Source organism: Heterodontus francisci, chromosome 29, assembly GCF_036365525.1.
Source record: "Heterodontus francisci isolate sHetFra1 chromosome 29, sHetFra1.hap1, whole genome shotgun sequence".
Taxonomy (NCBI): Eukaryota; Metazoa; Chordata; class Chondrichthyes; order Heterodontiformes; family Heterodontidae; genus Heterodontus; species Heterodontus francisci.
The window spans coordinates 7,125,980-7,141,975 of record NC_090399.1 but is presented as its reverse complement, the minus strand read 5'-3'; the positions used below and the strand labels follow the sequence as shown (position 1 = coordinate 7,141,975).

At 42.7% G+C, this 15,996-nt stretch overlaps 1 protein-coding gene across 1 annotated transcript in view; it reads left to right on the top strand.

The window, feature by feature from the left end:
- Nucleotides 1-10,543: 10,543 nt before the first annotated feature.
- Nucleotides 10,544-15,996, top strand: part of LOC137345673 (butyrophilin subfamily 3 member A2-like) — a gene marked incomplete at its 3' end in the record, with an annotated part of 51,072 nt that continues 45,619 nt past the window's right edge. Inside the window, exons 1-2 of the mRNA XM_068008937.1 lie at nt 10,544-10,574; nt 11,250-11,597. Coding sequence (XP_067865038.1) covers nt 10,544-10,574; nt 11,250-11,597 — 379 coding nt within the window. The remainder of the gene's footprint in view (nt 10,575-11,249; nt 11,598-15,996) is intronic.

Genomic DNA, 15,996 nt, shown 5'->3' with positions numbered 1-15,996 from the left:
CCCTTCTCAACTGTGCCCCCTCACTGCCATGTAGAATGTGGCCTGAACTCCCTCAGCCTTTTGCAGATGCCCTCTCCCTCATCCCAGTGATGTTCCTATACCTATGTCAGAAAATACTGGAATAGTGCAGTTTTCACTTTAAAATGCAAACACAACATAAGAAATAGGAGCAGGAGTCGACCATACAGCCCCTAAAACCTGCTCCACAGTTCAGCACAATTGTGGGTGATCTTCGCTTTCAAGTCCACTTTCCCGCCTGCTCCCATATCCCTTGATTTCCTGTCTCTCTCTCAGCCTTAAATATATTCAATGGTGGAGCATTCATAACCCTCTGGAGTAGAGAATTCCAAAGATTCACAACCCTTTGAAGAAAGTTCTCCTCCTCTCAGTCCTGACTGATCGGCCCCTTTCCTGAGACTCTGCCCCCATGTTCCAGATTCCTCAGCCAAGGGAAACAGCCTCTCAGTGTCTACCCTGTCAAACCCCTTCAGAATATTGTATATTTCAAAAAACTTTCTTTCATCTAAATTCCAGAGAATATGGATCTAATTTACTTAGCCCCTCATCATAGGACAACTCTCTCATCCCAGGGCCCAATATATTGAAACTGCACTGTACTGCCTTCAATGAAAGTATATTCTTCTTTAAATATGGAGACCAAAACTGTGCACAGTTCACCAGATGTGGTCTCACCAAAGCCAGGCACAATTGTAACAAAACTTCCTTCTTGTTGTACTCAAATCGCCTTGCAATAAAGGCCAACATGCCATTTGCCTTCCTAATTGCTTATTGTACTGCATGCTAAATTTCTGTGTTTCTCGTATGAGCACACCCAAGTCTCTTTGAATATCAACATTTACAAGTTTCATGCCTTTTAAAAACATTCTGCTTTTCTATTCTTGCTACCAAAGTGAATAATAACCTCACACTTCCCCACATTATACTCCATCTAGAATCTTGTTTGGTAAGTGACGGGATTTTAAGGGTTAATCTCTTTCTGAAGTCTAGTTTGTGTTTACAGAAAACAATTAACTAAAATTACTGTTTAAGAGGCAAGTTAAGTTACGTTGAGTTTTAAACAGGGATACACAAACTCTCTGAGAGTAGCTGGAGGTAGATAATTAGGGAGCGAGCTTAAACTGGTTTCTGAGCTCTAGCAAAGCTGATCCATCATTGTTTTTCAGACAGTATAAATTCAGGCTGATCTCTGAGTGCTGCTTGCCTGCTCTGAGTGCTGCTTGGCTGCTCAGAATGTGAAGAAGGGAGTTTGGTGAGTGAGGGAAACTATAAATTAATTAAGAGAAACAAATGTAATTTAATTGTGTCATGCAGACCCCTGCCTGCAGCACTACAACCCCCACCCCCACCAAAAGCTTTGAAATCGACAAACCTCACAGGAGAGACTGTTCCAAATAAGGAGGTAGTCACATGATTAACCTGCTGGGCAAGCTGGGTTTTTTAAAGTTGTGCTACACAGAAAGGAAGAGAAGGTGGTCGGCACCAGAAGTTCGAACAAGGAAGCCTCTCTCTCTCTGTCTCTCTCTCTCTATCTCTCTGTCTCTGTCTCTCTCTATCCCTCTCCCTCTCTCTCTATCCCTCTCCCTCTCTCTCTCGCTTTCTGCCAAGCCACCGGACCCACGGAAGACAAGTAAACCTCGAGGGAAAAGACTCTGACTTCGGAACAAGTTGAAGCATGCACTGGGCCTCAATGAATTGCAGGACTTATCGGCAACCAAAGACTCCACAGCAAACTCAAAGGACAGTGAAATAGAAACCCATCTATTGCCCCAAACTTTTCCCCTTTATTCTTTACTATTTTTTCTGTCTCTATCTGCATGTGTATTTATCGTGGATGCACGCTAGCGTGGTTGCATCGCATATTCATAGTCGTTGACTGGATTCGAGTTTAAGATTAATAAACTTCCACCTTTCTTGTTTTAATCTAGGGAAACCTGTCTGATTTCTTTGCCTTACAATTGGAGCAGTGAACAAGGATTCACTGAGGGGGAGCTTAAAACATGGTGTTTTAAAAAGTTAAACCCTGCTCTGGTTACACTGAGAGGGAATCCCTAGACCCCTTCTCACCTGGTCGTAACAATTAACACAATAACGATGGCAGTTCAGGCGATGTCTCATAGCTGCAGAATGTGGGAGCTCCTGGATGCCACAGCAATCCATGGCAACCACGTCTATAGTGTCTGTGGCTTGAGGAGCTTCGGCTCAGTGTAGATGAGCTGCAGATATTGCAATTCATCAGGGAGGGGGAAAGCTACTTGGTTGCTTTGCTTCTGAAGGCAGTCACATCCCTGAGGATAGGGTCTTCTGCTTTGGTCAGTGGTCAGGGACAGGAGGGTGCGACTGTGGATCAGGCAGGTAAAGGGATTGCAAAGGTCAGCGTGGGAGCAGCCCTAGTCCTTGCAATTGAGCAACAAGTTCAAAGTTCTTGCAGGTTTCATAGACAAAATTGAGGGCTGTATTGTGGATGAGCAGACTGACCATGGCACCATGGTACAGGGAGTCATTCAAGTAGGGAGGAGAAAAAAGGAAATTAGTTGTAGTAGGGAACAATATAGTAAGGGGGATTGACGCTATTCTCTGCAGCCGACAGCAAGAGTCCAGAAGGCTGTGTTGCCTGCCCAGGGCCAGGGTTTGGGACATCTGCTCAGGGCTGGAGAGGAACTTGCAGTGGGAGGAGGAGGATCTGGTGATCGTGGTCCACATAGGTACTAATGACATAGATAGGACTAGGAAAGAGGTTCTGCCAAGGGAATATGAGCAGCTAGGCAATAATTTAAAAAGCAGAGCCTCAAAGGTAATAATCTCTGGATTATTGCCTGAGCCACGTGCAAATTGTCATAGGGTAAATAAGATTTGAGAGATGAATGCAAGGCTGTAAGACAGATATGGGAGAATTGACTTCTGATTCGTGGGGCACTGGCACCAGTACAGGAGAAAGTGGAAGTTGAATTGTTGGGATGGACTTCACCTGAACTATCCTGGGATCAGTGTTCCAGCAAGTCAAAAATCTAGCAAAGTAGAGAGAGCTTCAAACTACATCGAGGGGTGAAGGGATTAAATTGGGGAAAATTGAATAAACTTTAGAAAAATGTCAAGGCAATAGCTCAAGCTAGCAATAAAGGTAATGATGATCAGAGCATGGCAGGAAAGGACAGTGATTGCAAACTTAAGAGTGTGTCAGCAGACACAGCCAGGGTTTTACAAAAATAGTAAAAAAAAAACTGAATGAAGGGCTCTGTATCTGAATGGCTGCAGCATTAGCAATAGGACAGATGAATTGTCAGCTCAAATAGAAATTCATATATATCACCTGTTAGCCATCACCGAGACATGTCGACAAGGAAACCAAAGCTGGGACCTAAATATCCAAGGGTATGTGACATTCATGAAGGGCAGGGAGTTGGGAAAAGGTGGTGGGATAGCTATGTGAATTAAAGAGGGCATTAGTACTGTAGTGGGATGAGAGCATAGTTCTAAAGATCAAAACATAGAATCAATTTGGGTGGAACTGAGAAACAGCAAAGGGCAGAAAATATTGGTCGGAGTTTTTTTATTGGCCACCAAACAGCAGTGGTAATGTAAATCACAATATAAATCAGGAAATTAGAGTTGCATGTAACAAGGGTGATAGAGTAATCATGGGGCATTTCAATCTACACATAGACTGGGTAAACATTATTCATACTAATGTTGTGGAGGATGAATTCTTGGAATGTCTACAAGATGATTTTCTAGAACAGTATATTGAGGAACCAACTAGGGAACAGGCTATTTTATATCTAGTGCAATGAAAAAGGGCTAATTAATAATCTTGTTGTAAAAGAGGCTTTAGGAAAGAGTGACCATAATATTTTATAAGAAGTTTGAAAGTGATGTGATTCAGTCAGAAGCTAGGGTCTTAAATCTTAGCAAAGGAAACTATGAAGGTATGAGGGGCAAATTGGCTATGGTGGATTGGGAAACAATGTTAAAAGGTATGGTGGTAGACAGGCAATGTCTAACATTAAAGAACTAAAACAAAGTTTACAACAAAAATACATTCCTTTAATGCACAAAAACCCAGCAAGGCAAGTGTTCCTTGCTGAGGCTAATGAAAGAAATCAAGGATTGTATTAGGGCAAAGGAAGAGGTGTATAAAGTTGTCAGAAAATGGTAAGCCTGAGAATTGGGACATTTCAGAATTCTTTGAAGGAGGACCAAGAAAAAGATTAAGAAAGGGAAAATAGAATATGAGGGTAAACCAGTGAAATCATAACCGACTGTAGAATTTTCTGCAGGTAATTAAAAAGGAAAAGATTAGTAAAGGCAAGCAGAGTCAGGAGCATTTAAATTGGGGAGTCAGGAAATGACAGAGAAACTGAACAAGTACTTTGTGTCTGTCTTCATGGAGGAAAATAGTAAAACCTCCCAGAAATAATGGAGCATCAAGGGACTAGTGTAAAGGGAGAACTGTAAGATATTAATATTCATAAAAAAAGAGAAATTAATAGGACTTAATGTAAATAAATCCCCTGGACCTGATGGTCTACATTCCAGAGTGTTGAAAGAGGTAGCTGTGGAGATAGTAGATGCATTGGTGGTCATTTTTCAAAATGCTGTCGACTCTGGAATGGTTCCTGCAGATTGGAAGGTGGTAAATGTAACCCCACTATTTAAGAGAGAGGGAGAGAGAAACCAGGGAACTACAGATCTGTTAACCTGACATCAGTCACAGGGAAAATGCTAGAATCTAGAATAAAGAATGTGAGAATGAGACACTTAGAAAATAATGGTAGAATTGGGCAGAGTCAACATAGATTTAGGAAAGGAAAATCATGTTTAACAAACCTGTTGGAGTTTTTGAGGATATAATGAGCAGAATAGATAAGGGGGAACTGGTGCATGTAGCATGTTTAGATTTTCAGAAAACTTTTGAAAAGGTTCCACACAGGAGGTTCGTAAACAAAATTAGAGCACATGGGATTGAGGGGAATATTCTGGCATGGATTGAGAGCTGATTAATGGATAGAAAACAGAGTAGGAATAAATGGGTCTTTATCAGGTTGGCAGGCTGTGACTAGTGGGTACCACAAGAATCAGTGCCTGATCCCCAGCTATTCACAATTTATATCAATAATTTGGATATGGAGATTAAATGTAATATTTCCAAGTTTACAGATGACACAAAGCTAGGTGGAATTGTGAGTTGTGAGAAGGATGCAAAGACGTTTCAAGGAGATTTGGAGAGGCTCAGTGAGTGGGCAAGAACATGGCAGATGGACTATAATGTGGAAAAATGTGAAGTTATCCACTTTGGAAGGAAAAACAGAAATACAGAGTATTTCTTAAATAGTGAGGGACTGGGAAGTGTTGAACTTCAAAGGGACTTGGGTGTCTTTGTTCATGAATCACTGAAAGCTAACATGCAGGGACAGCAAGCAATTAAGAAAGAAAATGTTATGTTGACCTTCATTACAAGAGGATTTGAGTAGAGGAGTAAAGATATCTTACTGCAATTATATAGAGCCTTGGTGAGACCGCACCCGGAGTATTGTCTGCAGTTTTGGTCTCCTTACCGAAGGAAAGATATATTTGCCGTAGAGGAAGTGCAACAAAGGTTGCAGATGGAGGGATTATCCTATGAGGAAAGATTAAATGGTCTGGTCCTTTATTCTCTAGAGTTTAGAAGAATGAGAGGTGATCTCATTCAAACATAAAATTTTTTTTGCAGGGCTCGACAGGGCAGATGCAGGAAGGATGTTTCCCCTGGCTGGGGCATCTAGAACCAGGGGACACAGTCTCAGAATAAGGGGCAGGCCATTTCGGAGTGAGATGAGGAGGAATTTCTTCACTCGGAGGGTTGCGAATCTTTGGAATTCTCTGCCCCAGAGGGCTGTGGAGGCTCCGTCGTTGAGTATGTTCAAGACTGAGATCGATAGATTTCTGCATATTAAAAACATCAAGGGATATGGGGATAGTGCAGGAAAATGAGGTTGAAGATGAATGGCGGTACGAGCTCGAAGGGCTGAATGGCCTACTCCTGCTCCTATTCCTTATGTTCTTGTTGCCCACTCACTTGACGTGTCTATATCTATTTGCAGCCTCTTTGTGTCCTCCTCATAGCTTATATTCCCACCAAGCTTTGTCTGGTCAGCAAGCTTACATACATGACTCTGTCTCTGTATCTCAGTCATTGATATAGATTGCCCCAGCCCCGATCCTTGTGGCACTCCACTAGTTACAGCCTATCAACTTAAAAATGCCCTGTTTCTCCTACTGTTTGCTTCCTTTCTGGTAACCAATCCTCTGTCCATGCAAATATATTACCCCCAACTCCAAGAGCCCTTTTCTTGTCTATTAATCTGTTGTGTGACACCTTATCGAATGCCTTTTGGAAAGCCAAGTCTACCACATCTACTAGTTACCCTTTATCTACCCTGCTAGTTACATCCTGAAAAAACTCGAATAAATTTGTCAAACACAATTTCCTTTCATAAAACCATGTTGACTTTGTCTGATCATACTAGAGTGCATTGTTAAGACTTGCTTACTAATAGATTCCAGCACATTTCCAATGACTGATGTCAGTCTAACTGGCCTGTAGTTCCCTGTTTTCTCTCTCCCTCCTTTCTTGAATAGGGGTATTGCATTTGCTAACTTCCAATCCGCTGGGGTTGTTCTGGAAACGATGGAATTTTGGAAACTCATAACCGGTACATCTGCTTTCTCTGCAACTACCTCTTTTAGAACACGAGAACAGAGACGATCAGATCCTGGGGATTTGTCAGATTTTAGTCACTTAAATTTCTCCAGTACTTTTCCTCTGCTGGCATCAATTACTTTAATTTCTTCATTCTTAGTAGCCTCTAGGTTACCCTCCATGTAACTTGTGTCTTCTACTGTGAAGACAGACAAAAAATATTTGTTCAACAGGTAATGTCACAGAATCACAGAATTGTTACAGCACAGCCGGAGGCCATTCAGCCCATTGTGTCTGCACCAGCTCTCTGAAGGAGCAGTTCACTCAGTTCCATTACCCTGCCTTTTCCCTGTAACCCTGCACATTCATCCTTTTCATATACCAGTCTAATTCCCTTTTGAATGTTTCAATTCACCCTATCTCCACCACACTCACAGGCAGCGCATTCCAGACCTCAACCACTCACTGCATGCAAAAGTCTTTCCTCTTGTCACTTTGTCTGTTGTGTGGCACTGTATCAAACGCCTTTTGAAAGTCCACGTACACCACATCAACAGCATTGCCCTCATCAACCCTCTCTTTTATCTCCTCAGAAAACTCCAGCAAGTTAGTTAAACATGATTTTCCCTTAAGAAATCCATGCTGGCTTTCGTTAGTTAACCTGCATTTGTCTATGCGACATTTAATTTTGTCTTGAATTATTTTTTCTCGAAGTTTCCCCACCACCAAAGTTAAGCTGACTGGCTTGTAGTTGCTGGGCTTATCTTTACACCCTTTTTTGAACAAGGGTGTGACATTTGCAATTCTCCAGTCCTCTGGCACCACCCTCGTGTCTAAGGAAGATTGAAAAATTATAGCCAGTGTCTCTGCGATTTCCGCCCTCCCGTCATTATCCTTGGATGCATCTCATCCGGTCTTCGTGCTTTATCCACTTTAAGTACAGACAGCCTATCTAATGCATCCTCTTTATCAATTTTAAACCCTTCTAATGTGTGAATTATCTCCACTTTAACCATTGCCTGTGTTGCATCTTTTTCTTCGGCAAAGACGGATGCAAAGTATCCATTTAATATCTCAGTTATGTCCCCTGCCTCCATGTGTAAATCCCCCTTCTGGTCCCTAATGGGCCTCACTCCTCCTTTTACCACCCTTTTACCATTTATATAACTACAGAAAACTTTGGGATTCCCTTTAATGTTAGCTGCCAGTTTCTTTTCATGCTCTCTCTTTGCTTCTCTTATTTGCTTTTTCATTTCTCCTCTGAACCTTCCAGATTCAGCCAGGTTCTCAATAGTATTATCTACCTGGCATCTGTCATAAGCACTTTTTTTCTTCTTTATCTTAATCTCTACCTCTTTTGTCATCCAGAGAGCTCTGGATTTGTTTGCCCTACCTTTCCTCTTCGAGGGAACATACCTTGACTGTGCCCAAACTATTTCTTCTTTGAAGGTAGCCATTGTTCATCTACTGGTTTTCCTGCCAACCTTTGACTCAATTTATTTGCCCCAGCTCCATTCTTACCCCACTGAACTTAGCCTTCCCTCAGTTAATTATTCTGACTCTGGACTGTTCTTTGTCCTTTTCCATAGTCAGCCTAAACCTCATGATACTATGATCACTGTTCCCTAAGTGCTCTCCTCCTGAAACTTGATCCACTTGGCCTACCTCATTCCCAAGAACCAGATCTAGCAGTGCCTCTTTTCTCATTGGACTAGAAACATACTGGTGTACACATTCTAGGAACTCTTGCCCTTCACTGTCCTTTACACCACTACTATCCCAGTCTACATTTGGATAACTAAAGTCCCCCATTATAAATACACTGTAATTTTTGCACCTCTCGAATTTCCTTGCAAATTTTTTCCTCTACATCCCTTCCACCAGTTGGTGGCCTGTAGACAATACCGAGCAATGTAACTGCACCTTTTTTTGTTCCTTAGCTCTAGTCCAATTGATTCTGTGCTCGACCCCTCTGGGACATCCTTTCTCTCCAGCACTGCAAAGCTCTCCTTAATCAATACCGTCAGCCCTCCCCCTTTTTTCCCTTTCATATCTTTCCTGAACACCTTGTATCAAGGAATATTTAATATCCAGTCTTGCCCTTCTTTGAGCCAGGTCTCTGTTATAGTCACATCATATTCATGGCACTCTGCGCCCGTACTTCACCAATCTTATTAACCCCAATCCGTGCATTCACATAAATACACATTAACCCTGATTTAGACTTTATTACTTTTGCCCTTACTCTGACCTCGCCTAATAACTTACTATTCTCTACTCTATTGCTATCTCTCTCTCTCAGTATTCTGTGCACCTTGGTATTCCTCTCTGATATATCCTCCTGGTTCCTACACCCCTGACAAGTTACCAGTTTTGCTTCCCTCCAATCTGAGCTCCCTCTCAGGTTCCCATCCCCCTGACAATCTAGTTTAAACCCTCCCCAACAGCATGAGAAATCTCCCTGTGAGGATATTCATCCCAGTCCTGCAACAGTGCAAATAATGTCATGGCATCTGGAAATCCTGACAACCCAAACTGACAAATCATAGCCTAGTTTGAAACTTAGATAAATGATTTTGATTTTCTCTCCAAGGTAATTTATTTGACTCAGTATTGCACTGATACATCAGTGTGGATTGTGAAAGCTTAAGAATAATTGAGACAAATCAGTTAAGGGTCTGTGTATCGGGCACTTTTCAGTGTTTCAAGAACATTTTCTGTCTTGAGTGACCAGACCACTTGACTGGTTTTCAACTTTCAGATTAAAGACTTGCCATGTCACAATAATTGGGAAATCAATGTGCAATAATAGCCAGACAAGTCGAGAAATTTTTCTGCTTTTTCTTGGTCATGGAGCAGATCCAGTTTATAATGGACTCAGCCCGATTGGACTCTATTTTCACCACCCACACATATACAATGATTTAATCTTTTTCAGCCTTAACTTCCATTTGAACATAGTGTGCAGAAATCCACTGTCATCATTCCTCTGTTTCAATGGCGTTATCTCATGAAGTCTGGAGGCTGGTGATCGGGATGCTGGCGATTGGGAGGCTGGTGATTGGGAGGACTGCTGGGAAGGCTGGTGACTGGGAGGCAGGCGACTGGGAGGACTGGTGACCGGGAGGTTGGTGATCGGGAAGGCTGCTGGGGAGGTTGGCGATTGGGAAGCTGGTGATTGGGAGGCTGGTGATTGAGAAGCTGGTGGGGAGACTGGCTATCCGGAGGGCTGGTGGGGAGGCTGGTAACTGGGAGGGCTGGTGGGGAGACTGGCGATTGAGAAGCTGGTGGGGAGACTGGCTTTCCGGAGGGCTGGTGAGGAGGCTGGTGATTTGTGGGGTTGGGGGGAGCCTGATGATCAGGAGGATTTAGGAGAGAGGGGGAGGTTTGTGATCAGGAGAGTTGTGGGAGCTGGGGGGTGGTTTGTGATTGGGAGGTGGTGACAGGGTGGTTGGAGATCAGGCTGAGAGAGGCCAATGGCCTCCTTGAGGGGTGGTAGATGTCCCCCACATGTATGATAAAAGAGCCATTTGTCTTGTGGAGCTGACAGCTTCAATGGAACAGGAAGTTTGATGGAGTGTAAAGTGAGCGGCTGATTTGATACTGCCCACTTTGTGCTATTGTCTGACAGGAATTTCTGCCTCATTAACACTCTCGAATTAATTCCCTTTTAACAAAGTTTTACTTGTGTCGACCTGTAGTTTTGTGACTGACATATCTGGCAGACATGTTGATAAAGCTGAATTTTCATTATCTTTCCCAGGACCTGAGTGTTTTTAACTTTGTGTTAATCTTCCTCAGCAGACAATCCTCAGACCAAAATAAAACAGCAAACAGTCCATGACAATGTTCATTTACCTCCTGCTTTCATTGTTTTGTAACTGGTTTGTCACCACTTAGCATAAAGCAAACTCTCCTTATGCAAAAGCAAAAAAACTGGAAATCCGTAATAACAACAGAAAATGCTGGAAATACTCAACTCTGTTTCTCTTTCCACAGATGTTAACGTTTCAGGTCAAAGATCTTTCACCAGAACTTTATATAGATTTTATCACTTTTAGTTTGGGGCTCTGTGTCCAGCTTTGTCCTTGCTACACTTTTCACAGCCCTTGGAAATTTCACCACCTAATTTCTTCAGTTTCAATCCAACCCACTCTCTGCTCTCTTCTGCTCAGTGACACACTGTTACTTACCATCCTCAATGACTGTGCTACATACAGTTCAGGAAAAGATCCCCGGGACAATATGGTGGTTTCTCTGAGGGAGACAGAATACTAATAGAACTGTATAATATTTACAAGCCATGGAAAATTGAAATGTGAATAGGCAATTTAAAATAAACTCCAGAAATCTATCAAATTAATAAGATCAATTTGTTGGTATGAAGTCAGAAGCAATAACTTATTGAGTTCATATTGTTTTATAAGTACAGTTCTGGAGGACTTGTACATTGTACTATATATTTTAAATGATCAGCTGCTTTGAAAGTATTTTTCCTTTTGTCGATTACATGAATAATTGATTTTTATTTTGAAATGTTGTTGTTCACCAGGTCAATTCCACATACGTGGACCTGATGATCCTGTTGTCGCCATTGTGGGTGAAGATGCTCTATTGGAATGTCAGCTTGTGCCAGATCTATTCATCAGTAACATGGTGGTGCAGTGGCTTAAATCAGGTCTCGATTCACCAGTACATGTGTACAGAAACGGAGAAGATGATATTGTCGTTCAACACAAGAATTACAGAGGAAGGACTGAACTGATTAAAGATGAACTGACCAAAGGAATCATTTCCCTTAGAATAAAGAAGACAACAATATCTGATGAAGGGAAATATAGATGTTTAGTTGATGATAAAACCAATTCAGCAGAAGCTGCAGTTATACTGGAAGTTGCAGGTTAGTAAATATCTACCTACACGTTAATAACTTGTAGAAGTGATGTGTTTAAACTCCTGTTTAAATTGCAAATAGATTAAAAATAGGTTTCTTTAGCAGTTGGTGCAATATTCATGATAATGAATAATTCATGTTAATGTTAATTTCATATTCCTATGCTCCCAGTCATGAAGCTGCACTCGGGAGATGTGAGAGATGAACAGGCTGATTCTCGACCCACAGATCTTTGAGCACATGGGGCAGGATGTCCCATGAGGTAGTGGGATCCGGAGAGCAGGATTTTCTTCCTTTTCTTTCCTTCTCTGTCACCACTCTGTCTCATCATTAAGACTTTTTATTTGGACTCAAAGCATGATGCAGCTTGATGAACAAGTTGTCACCAGTTTGAACGATTGGTAAAGCTCCTCCCAGTCATCAATGTCAATGCTGACACACTTCATGGAGAACTTCAGAGTGTCTTTGAAGCATTTGCTTTGTCCTCCCCGGAACACTGGCCATTTGAGAGTTGAAAACAGGAGCTGGAGGGTAGACGGTTTTTGGCCATCCAGACATAGTGTCCAATCCATTGATGGTGATTTTGCAGGAGTTGTTCCTAAATGTTTGTGGAGCTGGCTTCAAGAAGGACACTAGCTTTTGTTCAACAGTCCCCCCATTGAACCCGGAGGATGTGGCAGGGACATTACTGATGGAATGTCTCCCGCATTCTTGTGTGTCACTGAAACACAGTCCAGATCTCACTACAGTACAGGAATGTGGGATAACAACTGCTCTGTATACTGGGACTTTTGTTGACTTGTGGAGGTCTTTGTTGTCAAACACTCACTGCCGTAGTTTGTAGAAGGCTGAGCTGATGCAGCTGATCCGGTGTTGGATCTCCTGATCAGTGGTGGTCTTTTGAGAGAGGTAGCTGTAAAGGTATGGGACCTGCTCAACATAATCCAGATTGTCTCCTTCAACATATATGAGAGGTGGAATATTTGGCTGAGTTTTGGCAACATTCAAGTACAGGCCAAGTCTCTTGTATGTAGAATTGAAGAGATTGAGTGCAGCTGGCAAATCTGGTGCAGAGTGGGCAACGACACTGCAGTCATCCACAAACTGTAGATCATGTATGTCTGTGGTGGTCAGTTTAGTTTTGGCACAGAGATAACTGAGCTGAAAGAGTTTTCCATCTAGGCGGTATTTAATAATCACACCAGAGGGCAGTTGATCTTTGATCAGGTGAATAGTCACTGTCGGGTAGATTGTAAATAGTACAGGGTCTGTCACACAGCCTTGTATGACCCCGGTCTGGATTTTGAAGGTGTCTGTTTCAGATCTCCCACACAAGACAGTTATATCCTCACGGAGCAATTACTGGATTGTGATGAAGCTTCTTGGACATCCAAATCTTTGGAGCACAATTCACAGAACCTCATGATTTACGAACTCAAATGCTTTGGTCAGATCGATGAATACAGTGAAGAGTTTCTGGTGGTCTCTACATTTTTCTTGGATTTGTCTGGCAACAAAGACCATGTCGGAGGTTCCTCTGGAAGGTCTAAAGCCACATTGTGTCTGGGAGGATTTCCTCAGCCACAGGAAGTAGGTGATTCTGGAGAATACGTGTCAGGATTTTCCCTGCATTGGACAAGTGGGAAATACCTCGATAGTTTGCACAACATGATTTATCTTCCTTCTCGAAGATAGTTACAATTGTCGGCAGGGGTGGGAGGGTGGTTGGTGGGGAGGGAGGGTGAGTTCATTTTACTCCCAAACCCATAGGATGAATGCATGGAGCAAAAGCCCACCAGTCAACTAGAGTATCATTGGGGCCGCAAGCCAAGAGTGATTTGGTTCCTGCACTACTGACTGAGCTGGCCAAGTCCTGAAGAACATATCTGCCAGACTGGGCCTGCAGCAGGTGGTGAGAGAACCAACATGAGGGAAGAGCCTATTTGTCCTGGTCTTCACCAACCTCATGGTCGCAACTGCATCTGACCATGACAGCATTGGTAGGACTGACCTTGTGGAGATTAAGTCCTGTCTTCACACTGACGATACCCTCCATCGTGTTGTGTGGCTCCACCACCATGCTAAATAGGATGGATTCAGAACAGATCGAGCAGCTCAAAACTGGGCATCCAGGAGGCACTGTGGGCCATCAGCAGCAGCAGAATTGTATTCAGTCACATCTGTAACTTCATGGCCTGGCATGTTCCTCACTCTACCATTACCATCAAGGAACAATCTTGGTTCAATGAGGAGTGCAGTAGAGCCTGCAAGGTCCAGTACAAAGATATACTGAGAAATGAGGTGTCAACCTGGTGAAGCTACAGCACAGGACTATGTGCATGCTAAAGAGTGGAAGCAGGTTGCAGTAGACAGAGCTAAGCGATCCCATGACCAACAGATCAGATCAAAGCTTTGCCTCATCCAGTCATGAATGGTGGTGGACAGTTAAAAACAGGAGCAGGAGGTTCCACAAACATTCCCATCCTCGAGGATGGCAGAGCCAAGCATCTCAGTGCAAAAGACAAGGCTGAAGTGTTTGTAACTATCTTCAGCCATAAATAATGTTGGATGATCCTTCTTGGCCTCCTGCTGAAGTCCCCAGCATCATCGATGCCAGTCAGCCATTTCAACTCACTCCACGTGATATCAAGAAACAGCTGAGTGACTGAATACAGTAAAGACTATGGGCCCCAACAACATCCCAGATGTAGTGCTCCAGAACTAGCCATACCTTGAGATAAGCTGTTCCAGTACAGCTACAACTGACATCTACTCAACAATATGGAAAACTGCCCAGGTATGTCCAGACTACAAAAAAACAGGACAAATTCAATCTGGCCGGTCAGCGACCCATCAGTCTCCTCTCAATCATCAGCAAAGTGATGGAAGGTGTTGGCGACAATGTTATCAAGCAGCACTTACACAGTAATAACCTGCACACTAATGCTTAGTTTGGTTCCGCCAGGAAAACCAGCACGGATTTGTTAAAGGTAAATCATGTTTAATTCACATGCTGGAGTTTTTTGAAGAGGGAACACAGAGAGAGTTAATGAGGGCAACGCTGTTGATGTGGTGTACATGAACTTCCAAAAGGTGTTTGATACAGTACTGCACAACTGATTTGTGAGCAAAATTATAACTCATGGAATAAAAGGGACAGTGGCATAATGGATAGGAAATTGTCTGAGTGACAAGAAACAGAGAGTAGTGGTTAATAGACATTCTTCATGCTGGAGGAAGTTTTGTAGTGGAGTTCCCCAGGGGTCAGTGTTGGGACCCTTGCTTTTCCTGATCGATATTAATGACATAGACACAGGGCACAATTTCAAAGTTTGCGGATGTTATGAAATTTGGAAACATTGTGAACTGTGAGGAGGATAGTGTAGAACTCCAAAAGGACATAGACAAGTTGGTGGAATGGGCAGACAAGTGGCAGATGAAGTTCACTACAGAAAAATATGAAGTGATTCATTTTGGTAGGAAGAACATGGAGAGACAATATAAAATAAAGAGTACAATTCTAAAAGGGTACAGGAGCAGAGGGACCTGGATGTATATGTACATAAGACATTGAAGGTGACAGGCCAGGTTGAGAGAGCAGTCAATAAAGCATTTAGTATCCTGAGCTTTAATAGGGGCATCGAGTACAAGAGCAAGGAATTTATGTTGAACTTGTATAAGACACTAGTTCGGCCTCAGCTGGAGTATTACGTCCAGTTCTGGGTGCCACATTTTAGGAAATAAATGAAGGCATTGATAGGAGCACAGAAAAGATTAACGAGAATGGTTCCAGGGATGAGGAACTTCAGTTATGAAGACAGGTTGAAGAAGTTGAGATTGTTTTCCTTGGCGTAGAGATGGCTGAGAGGAGATTTGATAGAGGTATTAAAAATCATGAGGGGTCTGTTCAGAGTGGAGAGAGACAGACTGTTCCAACTCGTGAAAGAATCAGGAACAAAAGGGCACAGATTTGCAAAAGAAGCAAAAGCGACATGAGGACAAAGTTCTTCATACAGTGAGTGAAGATCTGGAATGCACAGCCTGAGAGTGTGGTGGAGGCAGGTTCAATCGAGGCATTCAAAAGGAAACTAAACTATTATCTGAAAGGGAAGAATGTGCAGTGTTTCGGGGAGAAGTCCGGGGAATGACATTAGGTGAATTGCTCATTCGGAGAGCTGGTACAGACATGATAGGCCGAATGGCCTCCTTCTGCACTGTAACAATTCTGTGATTCTGTGACTACTTAACTCCGGAACTCATTACAGCCTTGGTCCAAACATGAACAAAAGAGCTGAATTCTAGAGGTGAGGTGAGAATGACTGCCCTTCACATCAACACAGTATTTACCGAGTGTGGTATCAAGGAACCCTGGAAATATTAAAGTCAGTGAGAATCGGGGGAGAAA